At 37.2% G+C, this 16,792-nt stretch overlaps 1 protein-coding gene across 9 annotated transcripts in view; it reads right to left on the minus strand.

Annotated features, from left to right (window-relative positions):
- Positions 1-1,904: 1,904 nt before the first annotated feature.
- The window catches only part of LOC108708454 (guanine nucleotide exchange factor DBS), a 140,518-nt gene continuing 125,630 nt past the window's right edge, over positions 1,905-16,792 (minus strand). For 6 of the 9 annotated variants that reach the window (XM_018247172.2, XM_041582387.1, XM_041582386.1 and 3 more), the window contains 8 exons: positions 14,488-14,554; positions 14,121-14,230; positions 13,806-13,898; positions 11,486-11,560; positions 6,009-6,139; positions 5,625-5,734; positions 4,850-4,953; positions 1,905-4,753 (listed from right to left, as the gene is read on the minus strand). In XM_018247172.2, coding sequence (XP_018102661.1) covers positions 4,659-4,753; positions 4,850-4,953; positions 5,625-5,734; positions 6,009-6,139; positions 11,486-11,560; positions 13,806-13,898; positions 14,121-14,230; positions 14,488-14,554 — 785 coding nt within the window. In that variant the 3' untranslated portion in view covers positions 1,905-4,658. The remainder of the gene's footprint in view (positions 4,754-4,849; positions 4,954-5,624; positions 5,735-6,008; positions 6,140-11,485; positions 11,561-13,805; positions 13,899-14,120; positions 14,231-14,487; positions 14,555-16,792) is intronic. The other 3 variants (XM_018247175.2, XM_018247180.2, XM_018247178.2) reach the window with 3 other exon arrangements.

Raw genomic sequence — 16,792 nt, forward strand, 5'->3', positions numbered from 1 at the left:
ACTCACCTGGATTACTGGGAGCAAATCTGCCTGGAAGATAATCCATACTGAACAAGTTGATATTGCTGCAAAGTTGACTCATTATTTCTGTTTGGGGTCTGTCTTCTTATGCAAATAACATGTTTCAGTTTTTTCCCCATACAAATTGCACATTGAAAAATATCATTTTAAACTTCACTCAAAATATTACTTTATTATCTAGTAAAATTTAAAAAAAACAGTGTCCAAAGATATTAGCAGAGTGCTATATTATACTGAAAATGTTCTGGTTATCTTTCCCACTTGACCTGCATTTCTTTGAACTGTATAATAAAGTAAAGACGCAAACTCTAAAGTGAACCGCACACTTTGCTAAAATTGTGATTTGATTCACTGGTGCCATGTACTCAAAGAACCACTGTTCTGGTAGATGCAGCTGAAAAATCATCTGTCAAATTTAACCTTTTATTATTTAACTTTTTATCCTAACAGAGCAAGGTGAAAAATTCCCATCATAAGACACTTTCAGCGTTCCTCACATAGGAAAAACCTTCTACAAAAGGACAATCACTCTGGAAGAAATCTGTAGAAATGTCAGTTTCAGTAATCTTGTATTTTCCCTTGGGCTGAAAATGCATTCAACAAATTCTTAAAAGACAGTTCAGTGTAAAAATAAAAACTAGGTAAAAAGGCAGTGCAAAATAAAAATTATTTCTAATATAGTTAGCCAAAGATGTATGTAAAGGCTGTAGTGAACGAATGTCTAACATAATAGCCGGAAACCAACTGCCTGCTTTGCAGCTCTCTAACACTTAGTTATTCAGCGACTTGAAGGGGGTCACACGAGACATACAGTAACTGTAACAAAAAAATCTGTTGTTTTTAAAGAGGCACTGACACTGGATACAGAAATGCCATCCACAGAACCCGATGTTGCTTTGTTTTGTTGTTCACCACTGTATTTTCAGAACTAGAATAGCCTTCACAAAGTGGTAGAAGGCAGGTCTCCCACCGGTACTCTCCATTGATCCTCTGTGCTCGCTCTTCTGTGCCTTCTCTCTCCCCCTTCATGAATTGAAATAATGGCCGCGCCTGCAAAGGGGTGAAGTGGCTGGCTGGGTTGCCTTGGAAGCCCAGCTGGCTTGGCCCAGGCCTGCTGTTAATTACCTAAAAATGAACTATACCATGTCAACAAACTTCTTATTTTATATGAGAAAGGTTTTGATTTTCTAGTTCTGTAAAGCCATTAATGGCATTTGACCTATGATTATCTTGCTGTGTAAGAACTAAACTCATTGTATTCATGCAGCTGCTGTGTAAAATCAAGTAGTTTTTGGCCTGAATGGCTTCCCCCACCCTATAAAGCATCCTATTTATCTAAATTATAGTAGTATTTTTGGAGCAAATAGTAAACTAAACACAGTTTTTGCCAGTTCAGGAAAACAATACATTATATTTCAAAGCATATAAAATATTTTCATTTCATTACTTGTACTTTAAGGGTATAAGAAGCCTGTATATTTTTGAATACCATCTGTTACTTGGCTTCTCAGATCCCAATCTGTCAAGATCCTCCTACAAGATTGGCACATCCTGCATAGACTGAATTATTTTGCATAGTATTAGGTCATCGGCAAACAGGGGCCCACATACATAACCTGGGACCCCAGCCCCATCCAAACCCCAACCTCACGCATACCCTTTTCCTGCTTGTGGCCGGGCCAGGGGCAATTGTGGATCTGCGCCAGCAGGGCCCATGAGGGCTGGGGGCCCACTGGGTTTTTTCTCTGAATTTCAATCTCTACATCATACTAAAAATTATCTCAAAGGTGAACAACCCCTTTAAAGAACTATCTGATGTGATATATAAAGTGATTCAAGAGAGGCCTTCTTTAAATAAATAACTGAGATGCACACCAGAGAAGTAACACATTGAAATGTATTCAGTAAACTGTCATAATACAATATTTCACATTGTGTTCTGAAATTTACATCGGCAGTAGAAAATAAAAGCATATGAGATGTGGCCTGTAAAGTGCAGTCAACAAGTATTTAGAAATCCATATACAGATGACAGTGACAAGGGAAAGGCTTTGCACAGTGTCTATCTACACAATATCATCAAGAGCAGTCTAATAATTTACAAATTATTTACAAATAACTTACAGCATAGTTGAGAAGCCAACATCTGTGCAAATTGCTAATAACAAGTTGTACACTTGTTTACGTATTAACAGTGGGTGTCAGAGATTGTCGTAGGCTTCTGAAATGAATTTTTTTTTAAAATTAAACTTCATTTTACATTTATTTTCATTTAATGGATGATAAAGTATGTTTTTTTTCTCTCCAAATTTGGATTATATACAGTATATGGACGGTAGCTCGTTATTACTTGAATTAGAAGAATTCTTCCTAGACCTCAACAGAACAGCACCACCTATATGTCGGAAAATAAGGTGCATTAGCTGTTCTCGTCTCTCTTTAGGAATGCAATATGCATAGAAATAAAGTCTTGTGAAAACATGAAAGTAAATCCTTAAGATACATTTCCCTTTTAAGACATATAAGAAATAAGAACAATATTGGTCCCAAGAAAATATTGGGGAGAGTTAAAAGAAAAACAAACCTGAACTGCTTCTACGCACCAAGATAATCAAGTGTAGTAGTGAACATATATATGGATATAGGTGAAGAGTGCACATTGCACAAGGCAGTGTCCATACTGGGATCTTACTAAGGTGTAACATGACAAGGTTCAAAGCCAATAAAGATGAATCCTTGGATCTAACATGGGGCACTGGTATAAAAAGGTGTTTTTAGTATTTACACTGTGACATAGATGTTTGGCAGTCAAACTCATTTCACAAGATTTGTTAGAATATATGGGCTAAATCCCTTTCTCCGATTCCTGTGGAAACAAAGTTCAGAAGTAACTGGCAAGGAGATTGAAAGAGGTTGAACCATAGTCTTCCACATGAAAATCTAAAGGTCCAAAACAAAGAATGAAGGTTAAAATGGCCAAACATTTTGATTATGCACAGCCAGCTTAAGACTAATGGCAATTTGGTCACAAAGCCTGAATAACCACTGACTCCACTGAAGCTGTTCTTTTCTAGACAAACCTTTTGGAGAGGTGGATCCACTTATAAGCAAAAAACTCTTTGCTGTTGGTGCATTAAGGAAATCACAGAACCTATTTATTGCAATTGAAAAAACCAAAAAGGGGGCATATTTTTGTCAAAACAAAGCTGAAGTGATTGCTCCATAATAATCATCAGCAACTGAAATGGTGTAGACCAGTGATTCATCCTTGGTTGTACTCAGGTTCAGCTCATCCCCTGGGCTGAGGGAATGGCTGGTTCATTAAGAATGTCACCCATTAAGCACTGTGCAAAGGCATACATTTATAAGTTTACATATACATACATTAATATACAATGAGTAGAAATTATTCTAGCTGTACACTCTGACTTGGAACCCTCTCAGGCTACAGCTGAAAAAGATTCTCTCTCACCAGAACTCCTCACCTGTTTTACAGTCCCATGTGACACCACATAGAAGGTCCTACAGTTCTACAACAACGGCTACACATGGTGGTATTATTTGGCAACGTCCTAAACTCTTCCCTGTATCCATATTCATTGTTTTGAACCGTGGGTCCCCATTGCTATATTTTTCTATATTTACATGCAAATGTTTGTGTGAGGGCGATTGAGTTTTGTTCAGTATGATTTTCCACAGATCAGTAACACTTCTGATTTTGTTGTACTAAGTATAAGGAAGCAATGAAACGTTTATGGCAGTGATGAAAAGAACCAAAGTGGCATTATTCACACCCAGTCAGTAGTGAATTAGTGATTTTCAGGGCTCGGCATAGGGATGGATTATCTGACTCACATTACTATTCAGGTATAATAAAATGCTGTGTGTTAAATAATCTGTTGTAGCTGTTTCTTCCATTCCTTCCAGCTAAAGGAATCAGAGGAAAACCATTAGATACTGCAGCATGCTTACCCACAGCATAAACAGGAGAGCAGCATTTTGATCCAACACAAACAAAACATAGAAAATGTTAAGTCTACTAATCCACAATTACAAATGCTGACTTTAAGACTGTGGAAAAATAACTTTGTATCAAATATTTTAGTAAACTGGAACCTGTAAAAGTTAACATGGTATTCACTTAGAAATTATTCAGTGGTGAAACCCCCCACGACACATAAAAAAGTGTGTAAAAAGCAAAAAAAAACAGTTTTGCTTGTTCTGTTTTTGGATGCTTTCGTTAGAATTATAAAGAGCCAAGGAATCCAAGGACGTCATCATCTTCCACAGCAGGGATATAGTTATTATATTATAGTTATTAGCAGGGTAAAATGTTTCTTTGTAAACACTTTACATTTTTTTAGAGCTGTAAACGACACTTCCAATAAGTGCGGAATTTGAGATTTCTCTGACGCAGGACACACTTAGTCCCATTTCTTACTTCTCCTCTATCTGACAGCTCACTCTGCTAGCATGCATTTGATGGAAATCACTATTGTGGGTTACAGAGACAGAATGCATTGTCGCTGGTCCAGCAGCATGTGTATCTGTACTAGCAGCAGAATTGCCATTTCTCTCCCCAACTTCCTTCTGGACTTGCAGCGCTGGTTCAGCTTTTCCATACACAGAGCATTGGCTCAACTCTTGATATCGGAGAAACTGGTGGTGCCTGCATTGCAACTCTCGCTGCAGCTGGAAGATGTGCTTAAAGTGCTCGAAGAGGGTCCCGATTCTGTGGGGAAGATTTGAAGAAATTGAGAGTGATTAATACTGGAAATCTATAAATTCATTATTTGCACGATACAGATAAGACGTCAGACCAACCTACCAGAGCTGCTTAAAGAGTGAGTAGATTTGGAAGTGCCTATGAGAGTCATTAGGTTGCTGGCAGGTACCAGACCTTCTTTATTGGTACTCAAGTTCTTCACATACCTGCAGCATGATTTGTAATTAACAACACAGAATCAACTGGGTTCACCAAAGCGCTCTAATAATGTGACATACACAAGTAATTATAGAGTGGGACATGCATTCAGTTTTCAATATACAATAGCCGACAGCAATCGCAAACAGTTCCATAATGAAACAATGAAAATGTTGGGTCCTTTCTTACATTATCATATCTGTCTTTAAAAAAAAAAATGAAAAACTCTCTGTCATCTGTATTACTTTCTAATTATTCATCATAACAGCACTTTCCTGAACACTATAAATCCTTCTTCCTGATGATTTCCAGTTTATTTCCACCATGAGTAAGTCAGTTTGTAAGTAGATAGAATCCTTTCTGCAGTATTCAGAAGTTCAAGTTGTAGCTAGCTATGTAAAGCAGTTAATAACACCTTTTTAGTAACGTTTCAAAAGCAGATGCAGGGCAACTCTAGCTGTGGATTGTTTAATGTTATTGCAGGTCATTTTACCAAAGGATTATTGCACAGTCAGCGGTTGGACATTTTTCAATAGACTGTTACTGCATAACACTAAAGATAACTACTTACATCTGTAATGATTAAATTAAAATACAGATATATTAATTCTTGCTTTGATGTGTCCGTCCTATAGCATACAGATGTTTCATTCATGTGCAATCAATAACAATGGCTTACCACATTCCACCGTCCTCTTCATGCATTACGTGAACAAGATCTCCACTCTTTACCAGAAGCTCATTGGAACCTCTCTCGTAGTCAGCCACTACAGTATATTTACCAGGAGTCTGTATTGAAGATATGAATGCCTGTTAAAGGGGTAAGTCACCTTTAAAGTAACTTTTAGTAGGATGTAGAGAGTGATATCCTGAGACAATTTGCGGTTTGGTTTTCATTTTTTATTCATGGTTTTCCAGTTTGCAGTCTCAGCTTTCTGGTTGCTAGGGTCCAACTTAACCTAGCAACCATGCATTGATTTGAATTACTGGAATATGAATAGTAAATGGCCTACATAGAAAGACGATAACAATACATTTGTAATCTTACAGAGCATTAACTTACTAGTTTTTTCTCTGGTGGATCTCCTCCTCCGTCCTCTTCTGCATCTGAAGAGTTAATGGGATCCTCTCCACTAGACCAATCTTCATTATTTTCTTCAGAGACATCAAGTGAATGTGATGCTCTGTTCCAACCTACCAATGAAATATAAGTGATAATAAATATCATTTCCATATTATTCAGTCTTTTCCAACAAGCACACGTCGCATTAAAGCAAAGCCTTCCTATTGTTACTGCCAAAATTCTTATTCACTCTCTCATCATATCGCGTCTAGACTACTGTAACTCTCTTTTAATTGGCCTCCCCCTCCAGAGACTGTCACCTCTCCAGTCCATAATGAACACTGCTGTGAGGCTCATATACCTCAGCAACCGCTCCTCCTCTGCCTCGCCATTCTGTCAATCCCTGCACTGGCTTCCGTTACCTTTCAGAATCAAATTCAAATTAATGACACTGACTTTCAAAGCACTTCACAACTCTGCTCCACCCTACATCTCTGAACTCATCTCTATATACTCACCCACTCGCTTACTCTACTGACCTGCTACTCAACTCTTCTCTCATTACCTCCTCACATGCTCGCATTCAAGACTTTGCAAGGGCGGCACCCCTCCTCTGGAACGCTCTCCCACTGTCCGACTTTCTCCCAACCTTTCTGCTTTCAAAAAATCTCTGAAAACGCACTTCTTTCGAGAAGCCTACCCTCACTCTGCTTAACTACCAAACGCAACACCACATACAACACCACATTTCTCACCCACTTACTTCGATTTTGCCCACTCCCACACCTTGTGTATTACTCCCTTCCCTTTAGACTGTATGCCTATGCATAGGGCCTTCCTCACCTCTTTGTACCTGTATTGATTGTGATGTTTGTTACTCCATATATTCTATATATGTAATTCATGTGATGTAGTTGTATAATCACATTTACTTTACAGTGCTACGCCATATGTTGGCGCTATATAAATACATGTTAATAATAATAATAATAATAACAGACAATACAGTCTATTGTGATATAAGAGGCATGCGAGCATCTAAAACAAATAAAGAATCAAGATGCACTCTATTGGTCACATAAACCAAACACATTCAGTAAATTCAGCTTACAAAATACATATGAGATAGGATGCTAGTTTCTATTGGGGTCATTACTTCCATTTTCAGTTTATGCTTATATGTCTCAAGGCAAAATGCAGTCAGACAAAAATGGTTTTTGTTTGTGAATATCTAACAGGCTTTCTCCCTAGAAATGTAACACTCTGCATTTAAATAATATATCTGTATCTTATCCATTTTAAGGTTATTTTATGTATGTCTTTGAGCTGCACCCCATCGAGATGTATTTCAACCGGTGCCCTGGTTATATGCTTCTCTTGCACAGCCCTAGGTACGGCACTTCATTTATTCCAACATGTAACTATAAGGACTGATCTGTTGAAAGCGATGATTTCCGCCAGGCCCTGTCCTGCTAGGCAACTTTGACAAAGCCGTGGGGGCAAAAAGCATGTATCTGCCTAAATGTAACTTGAACCTCCCTGAATTTTTCATGCTTTGTGCAGAAGCTCTATGGGGTAGAGTGTGGTTCGCTTGGCAAATATCTTTGACCCATAGGGTATGATTTCTCAGGAGAGAAGCCGATTGTTAGCATCGTCAATCAAGAATGTCACCGCCCTTGCCTGCGCAAAGAGTAGTTTTGTACTTAATGCCATTTTTATGGAAGACTATTGAGCCAAAACTGTGCCTGTCGAGAAAGATAACATTTTTAAGAATAGCACACAATGCATACTAAAAATCATATTTTACATTTTAATGTCAATTTTGCTCTAATGAGAGAAAAAATATCTATGCATGAATCTAAGAATAGAATAGGTGACATTTTTTATAGCAGCAGGTGAAAAAAATTCCATTCCTTTCCTTTCCATTGGTTACTTTGACATTTCTCAGTGTGTTCTGTCATTGTGTTTTGCAAAAGCCAAAACTGGAGGCTTCAACCGTGTGTGTGTGTGTGTGTGTGTGTGTGTGTGTGTGTATGTGATTGTGCCCACACAGCTTTCCAGGAAAAGAAAGTGGATAATAGATTTATACATACAAAATTAATTCAGTGTTTTGCTTTCTCATAAAGATCTTCTTTAGCAAGTGCAGTTAAAGATGAATATTAGGATCTAGATATACACAACAAACTATAGTTCCAAGTACAGGTATGGGAACGGTTATCCAGAATGCTTGGGACCTGAGGTTTTCCAGATAAGGGATCTTTCCGTAATTTGGATCTCCATACATTAATTTTAATTATAATAAATTTAAACATGAAATAAACCCAATAGGACTGTTTTGCCTCTAATAAGAATTAACTGATATCTCAGTTGGGGTCAAGTACAAGGTACTGTTTTATTACTAGAAAGAAAAAGGAAATCTTTTTTTAAAATGTAGAGGTATATGTTTATAATGGAGTTTAAGGGAGATGACTTTGCCGTAATTCTGAGCATTCTGGATAATGGGTTTCTGGATAACAAATCTAATACCTCTAATTAGAAAACACGTGCTCACTCCATTGTTGCAAAATCAGTCTGGGGAAGCTCCCCTTGTATTCACTGCACACCAACAAATGGTACCTTGTCTCTTCCGTTCAGCTGGGGTGAGCTGAGCTATACTGTGCCACCTGGCTTTTGTCAGTTTGAGCACTGAATGTTTATCTGTGAAAGAACTTATATTAAGGCAAATGACCCACTGTTTACTCTGCAAACTTGTCTCTGCAACTCATCATTTAAACTATGTATGTATGTATGTATGTATGTATGTATGTATGTATGTATGTATGTATGTATGTATGTATGTATGTATGTATGTATGTGTATATATATATATATATATATATATATATATATATATATATATATATATATATATATATATATATATATATATATATATATATATATATATATATATATATATATATATATATATATATATATATATATATATATATATATATATATATATATATATATATATATATATATATATATACACCCAACACGGAAGTGCTAATATAGAGGATGTAGACAGCACACATAATTTAAATGCAGTGTTCCCACTAGACACAGAGCTGTAGCTTGGGGGACCCTGGTTTAAGGCCAGTCAGAGTAAGATTTGTTAAGACTGCCTCATAGAATTTCAGCTTGAAGGATATTGTTAGAAATGGGCAGAACACTTGGGGGAGTACAGGGCCTCCTTATTATTCATACTTTCACAAGGAACTGTGTTCCTGTAATAAGTCTCAAACTCAAGAGTTGCACAAGTGTATGGGTGGCTCCAATCTTTGGCTGCATCACTTCTGTTCCCAACCTTGGTCTTGGTCCCTGGCGACCATTTGAATGTGCACTAACCAGTACTGGGCTAGACTGGCTAGGCGCCCTAAGCAACTTCATATAAATATATTGAATATATAAAAGAATTCAAAGACTCTGTAGTTCACTCCCTCTGCCGGTTCTGATAATCTGTTCTCCTCCAGATAAGTAGTATGTAGGTGTGTTTATGTAGATGAACCAGTGCTATAAGCTCAGGGTAGACAGAAAAACAGTAATAATATATATTATTTTATGGTTTACCGTTTCACCCTTCTGTGGGGTTAGATTTATTTATTAAGCATAAGTGTATATTTCCCTTCACCTACTGGGTTAATTTGCCTGCAAACCAATCTTTTAAAAAACAATGGCACCTTCTGTGTGTTCAAATTGAATACTCACAAACGTTTAGGAGTATTGATAGAGTTGACACACCTTTGTGTCTCACAAAACCCCAGAGCAAACTGAGTTGTCCGTTCAGAAAACAACACCAGAATTCGGCACCAGGGGCTTGGTGGGAAGACTCTATCTCCATGCAAAGTACCTTGTGGTCTCCCCTCTTGTTTACCTATGAATTATCTGTATGCCAATCCCAACATTTACACAATGTTGAGCACATCTCTTCAGAACCAACTGATGCCTACAATGCCTGCAATGGTGGAATAATCATTATCTACGCTAGCAATACGCCTAAACGTTTGTGAGTATTGAATTGGAACACACAGAAGGTGCCATTGTTTTTTTTTAAAAGATTGGTTGAAGGACAAGTTAACCCCCACAGGTGAAGGGAAATAGACACTTGCGCCCTATGGAACATGGCCGGTCGCGTCACCTCCCATCCCTTGATGCACACAAATAGGCGTGCGAATAGGGGGAACAGCTGAGCATTTGAGTAGAGAGAGGGGACCTGACTAGGGGTAGGAGGCAAAGAAGGTGTGTGCCTGGCACCCCCTCCCAGATTTGTGCCCTAGGCACGTCTCTGCCAACCCCTAGTTCTGGCCCTGACACTAACCTAGGACCACATGACAGCTTTGAGTGAACATGTATCTGCTGGCTGATCACCAAAGGTGAGGACCACCACCTCCAGTTCCAGGATCTGCAGATTGAGACTTGCTACAGGGGACTTGGGGGCATAGGCACTAGCAGAAATAAGCAAATATATTTTGTGGAGATCTGCTTTCTATTTAAAAATGTGTCTTAAATATTCTTGTAACTATGGTTGAATGGCGGAAAAAGCAATAGTATGAACACCATAATCCATTTTCCATGAAATGCTTTACATGCTTTACAACATGTATGAAGTTGTAACTGCATTATTCCAGTTATGAACCACATAAAGCAAAACCAAAATGGATACTCATAATACTGTACTTCATCATTCCTGACAAGAACCTTTATCACAGAAAAAGGCTGCTATACACACTTTTAGTATGGATTTTCCACTTATACAACAGTTTTGTAGGGACATGCATATTTCTGGATACCAGTTGTTGCTGCACATCAGTGTTTCAGAGGAAAAAAATATAGCTTAATAAAATTTGTGTCATAAAGAGCTCTTAATCTGTGTTTTATACCAAATGCACATGTTCCTGCATATCTACACAATGTACTTAAAGGGCTTCTTCACCTTTAAGTTAAATTGTAATATTATGTAGCGAGTGATATTCTGAGACAATTTACAATGGGTTTTCATTTTTTATTATTTGTGGTTTTCGAGTTATTTAGCAGCTCTCCAGATTGCAAGTTTGGCAATCTGGTTGCAAGGGTCCTAATTACCCTAGCAACCATGCACTGATTTAAATGGTAGGCTGCAATATGTATAGAAGAGGGCCTGAATAGAAAGATGAGTAATATAAGTAGCAATAACAATAAAGTTGTATCCTTACATAGCATGTGTTTTTAAGATGGAGTCAGTGACCTCATTTGAATGCTGGAGAGCCCAAATAAGAAGGGAAATAATTCAAAAACGATGAAAAAAAAAAGGCCATTTGAAAAGTTGCTTAGAATTAGCCATTTTATAACATGCTAAAGATTAATTTAAAGGTGGACCACCCTTTAAGACACACATACTTGTGGTATGAAGAGTTTTGTATCAGTGTTATATATGAAATATTTCATCACTCTACCTCTTAAACCAAAGGGAGTTGGGTCACTCTTTACTTCATGGCGTTTAGCTTTTTTGTCTGGACTGGTAGGAGAAGCTGCAGAACGATGAAGAGATAAAACACAGAAAGACATAGATACTGAAAGTCTGGAAAGGATAGAATGATTGTTGAGCAAATGCAATACCTTTGAGTTTATCAGAAGATGATTCATATGTTTACATTTCAACAGCAACTGATAAGGTTCCGGTTATTATTTAAATAATGTCTTCAACTTGAATATTCAATGATATATGTCCTTCTACAAGTGAGTTCTTTTTATATAGAAGGCAGGTTAGTTTGAGCTCATATTAAATTAAAATGAAGGGCTGCTTTATACCAATTGTTTTATGGGTCATAAATTGGTTCAAGTTTAGCTAACGGTGTATAAACTGTAGCTGTATTATCTGCTCAAATGATTTTTAGTTTTACATTACCAATATCATTCTAGAAAGACTCAAAGGCAAACATGATAGACAATAAAGAATATTATATTATAGTGCATAAGTTGTTAGATGTAAAGATACAACTATAAAAATGAAAGGATTTGTTAATTATTTGAGCAGGTGAGTTAGTAATACCAAGGACACAGCTACTTCTCTTAGAAGTAACAAGGGATATAATAAAAAAAAGTTTTCCAAATCCAAAATAAAGGTTTTCATTTCTTCATAACTATGTATAGCCCCTAAGATTGTTTTTAAGATTGTAGAGGGTCTTCTGTTTTTTTTTCCATGTGTACATCTCATGCAGAAAATGTGAGTAGTATCTAAACGCACACACATATATGTTTTATACAGGAGGTTCGTAACATCATACAGTAAAACTAGGAACCATTCTATGTACCCTTAGGTGATCTGCATTTTTTGTTAAGCATGGTACACTATATGGCCAAAAGTATCCAAACACTCTGTTTAAAATGAATTGCCCTTAGTTGGAACACTCACTGCAAACTGTCTCCAGAAGCAATGTATGAGCAAGAACTATTCATAGGATGCATGGGGTTTTTGTGGGTGATCAGAAGCAAATAAACCAAACATCACCATGTGTCATGCCAAGCGTGGGTTGGAGTAGTGTAAAGGTCACTGCCATTTGTAGACTTAGTAAAGTTTGGCAAAGGAAGAAAATGGCCTGGAGAGGTTTTCTATGGTTTGTTTACAGGCCCCTGGTTCCACTGAAAGCAAACCTTAAAGCTGCAGCATACAATGACAATACTGATAATTTTGTTCTACCTAATATGTTGTAACTGTTTGGAAAATCTGTTTCCTGTTTTAGCACAAAAAATGCTCCCATGTGTGATCCATAGAGAACTATTTTTCTGAGATGGGAGTAGAACTTGAGTGTCCTGCAGAGAGCCCTGACCTCAAACCAATGCAACACCTGCAGGATCATAGGAACAGTGGCTGCAAGCCAGGCCTAATGACCAATATAAGTTCCCAATCAGAAAAGGGAGGACCAATTTGTTGTTACCCTTTGTTTGTGAATCAGTTTTTGGACAGACAGGTGTGTATACTATTGACCAAAGAGTGTCCCATCCTCCTACTAAAAAAATTGAGTTATCTCTGCAATAGAACAGGCAGGTTAGTTATTAATTATATGGGGCCTTGCCATTTTAATTGTCCGCTGAATATTAATGTTTTGAGGTTTCCTCTGAATTTTAAGAGAATTGTTATCCAATCATTATGCACCATTCCATGAACAGAGGATCACGTGATAATGTGCAGCAATATCTGTAAGAAACTAGGTAGATCAAATATTGGCCAGCTTGAAAGTGATGGGCAAGAGGAAGAAGGCATGCAGATATAAATGAAGAGTGGCTGGCTTTGAGGGCAAAAAAAAAAAAAGCACAGGCCACACAGAAGAATGTAAGGATGGGTCACTGAGGTGTCAGCAGGTACATCTAATGCCTCATTGTCTATGGGTACAAATATTAGTATCTCATAATACAGGCATGGGAGCTATTATTTAAGAACCTTTATCCAGAAAGCACTGAAATGCAGGAATGCCATATCCCACAGAATTGTAATAAATCAGTTCAAATTAATTTTTATGATTTGATGGGGGTTTTTTTTAGCAAACATTTTATTAACGTATAATGGGGGCCTGGGGCATCACCCCAGGCCCCAACAACCTCAGATAAAAAATCCCATACCTGTATACAGGTATAAACAATGATCATGGTCTGTCCTAACTACTTTATATCTACTTATACTGATATGTTATATAAGAGCTACAATGCCCAACTCTTATAGAATATTTGATAATTAAACATATGATTAGGTGTACAACATATCTGGTAGCTTATTACCTTTCTGACTTTTGAGGTTTGAGAACCCCTGCAAAGTGAAGCGCTTTTTTGACAAGGCAGAAGAATCTGAGGTAGGACTAGTAACTGTGCCATCTAGAAATGAGAGATACAGAAGAGAGAAGGCCAACGTAGAACAATATTGCTGAAAAGTGATGTGAAGAAAGGCGGAAACAACAAGCAGAGCTCAAGTATTTAGAGAATATGATTGGTTACAAGGCACCTTTAAACTGGGGGGGGGTCTTCTATGCGGTACATACAGTAGTTACTGATCTATGTACTGACAGGATAGCTCTAAGCAGACAGGGAAACACTAACCTTTGCCTTTTTCAAGGTATTTTGGTACAGATGTTAAGGAGACATTCAATAGAGGCTCCGTTTTTCTTTCCTCCAGCTTTTTGATCTTCCCCGATTTATTTCTCAGAGGACTGGAAAGATAATATGGACAGGAGAATTAGAGGGGTTTATCTGCCTGATTCTATTGTATAATTACATTTTCCCTTTGGTAAACTGAAAATATTAATAGCTGAAAGTAAAGATATATTTCAAAGCAGAGAAGTCACAGCTTTTACTACTAAGCTGGGCACGACAGATGCAATACAGGTAAAAAAAAGTCTACACTTCACGTCTTTGTACTATTCAATTCACTATAATATGCACACTTCTGTGGGTGAAATACACTTACCTAGTATTGGATGGAAGAGCAGCAGGTAAGCTATTTGCTTGCTCTGCTGATTTGTGTTGGTTGGCATCTAGAGAAAATAAAATATTCAAGAATCTTATTTTAAGGTTAATTTCCTAAAGAACTTATTTGCTTCAATCATTTGAATATGAAATTGCTCAAAGGCTTCAGACCACTTCGAAACCAGTCCTTGTGGCATTGTAATTCGCAAATTTACCCAAAAAATTGCGAAACATAGAAAAATTCGTGAAACGCATTGAAGTCAATGGCCATCAAAATAATTTTGATGCGAGCGTCAATTTTATGCGCTTGGGAACTCTGCCGTGTGTCTATTTTTTTGTCGCGGTAGATTTTTTGCCGAAGTTTTACAAATTATTCGCTGTGGCGAAACGTGGAAATATGCCGCAAATTCTATAAGCAAATTTATTCGTCCTTCACTAATCATCAGCATATAAAACTCCTCTTAGGCAAGTGCTGCCTGCACAGAGGTCTCCCTGTCAGCTCCTTGTGCATAAGCTATGGTACATTTCAATTAATAACAATATAAAGGGTAACAGGTGTCCACGGAAGTATCGGCTGCTTCTATTTTCTGCCAGACAAAAAGTAATCTATCTAGTGTCTGGGTTTGCTCATCATTTAACCATGCCATGTCATGTATCCTGGGATACAGGAAACTTAAAAGGTTGATAGGTACACTGGGGTTTTTATTCACATATACATTACCTTTTAGGGACAGATTTATCAAAATGTGAGATTAAAGCTCACCACAGAAAAACTAAATCGCTTTCTATTCATTCCTATGGGATTTTTAAAATTGTATTTTTCAAATGGTGAACTCTAACCTTCATCCACTAATAAATACAATTATAGAATCCCATAGAAATGAATAGAAAGGGAGTGATTTATTTTCTATGGTGATTTTTAAATATCCGCCCCTTAATGTTATACTATATCATACTGTAAGGGGCTTATATATCAAGGATTGAATTTCGAAGTAAAAATACTTTGAAATCCGATCATTGAATTTGAGTATGGCCATATTCAATCGAAGTACGATCGAAGTAAAATTGTGCGATCGAACGATTTAACCCTTTGAATCGAACAATTCGATGGATTTTTCAAAAAAAAAAAACTTTGACTTCTCAAAACTTGCCCAAAAGCCTCAGATAGGTTCTAGGAGGTCCCCCATAGGCTAAACAGCAATTTGGCATGTTTTAGGTTGCAAAGTGTTGAAGTCAAAGTTTTTAAAGAGACAGTATTTTGATTTTCGAGTGGTCGAATTTTTGAAGGTTTTTCAATTCGAATCGAAGTCGAATTTGGCCTATTCGATGGTCGAAGTACCCAAAAATTGCTTTATAATTCAAAGTTTTTTAATTTGAAAATTCACTTCGACCTTATGATAAATCTGCCCCTAAATGTCTAAGGGGAACAACCAAAATGTGGTGCTGTGATATTTTATCCTCTGTGCTAAAGTACAACATTCCCTCATCTGCTGATGTTTTACAGTTTTATGGAAGGGTGAAGGAAAATTAGGAACCAGGAGCAAATAAAGTTTTCTTTTTTAAACCTTCCTGCTGTTCATCTATTTGATTTTTGGGTGAATGTAACTGATTGTCAATGTCTGGCTATACTTAAAGGGGACCCGTCACCCAAAAAAAATATTTCAAATTCAATTTTATCATGTTAGTCAAGCAAAATGAACTTTAATTACACTGTATAAATTATTTGAATCTTGTTTCCATCAGTCTGGGAATTCATAATTATATCAAGCAGGAAGGAGCCATTTTGTGGACACTGTTTTCAAGGAAAGCCTTGCATCATCTCAGAGTCTTGTTTGTGCACCAGAATGGGGGACCCGATGTCCATCCTCATGCCCTGGTTACACAATTAAATGGTGAAGAGAACTGGGGGAATGTGGGGAGAGCAGTGACATGTAGGAAGTGCTGAATGGAAAGTGAAAGTAATTGCTTGCCCCGCCTCTATGCCTAGGCATAGAGGAGGGGCAGGCAATATTTGATTGACAGCTGATATTTTTAAATGAGTTTACAACAGCTATGAATGCTTTGATAAAAAAAAGAAATTGGATTTCATATTTAATTTGAAAAGGACTTTTATTATACAGATTTTTATGTCTGGGTGACGGGTCCACTTTAAGTATAATAATATACTCATTGATATTGTGATGGAACATATTCACATCATATTACATTTATTATTTTATGCACGTGTGTGATGACAGTGTTTGAATGTTTGTGTTGTGTGTACACTTATGGGAAATGTATATGGTGGGTAAGCAAAGCTCGGTTAG

This window comes from Xenopus laevis, chromosome 2L (genome assembly GCF_017654675.1).
Source record: "Xenopus laevis strain J_2021 chromosome 2L, Xenopus_laevis_v10.1, whole genome shotgun sequence".
Classification (NCBI taxonomy): Eukaryota; Metazoa; Chordata; class Amphibia; order Anura; family Pipidae; genus Xenopus; species Xenopus laevis.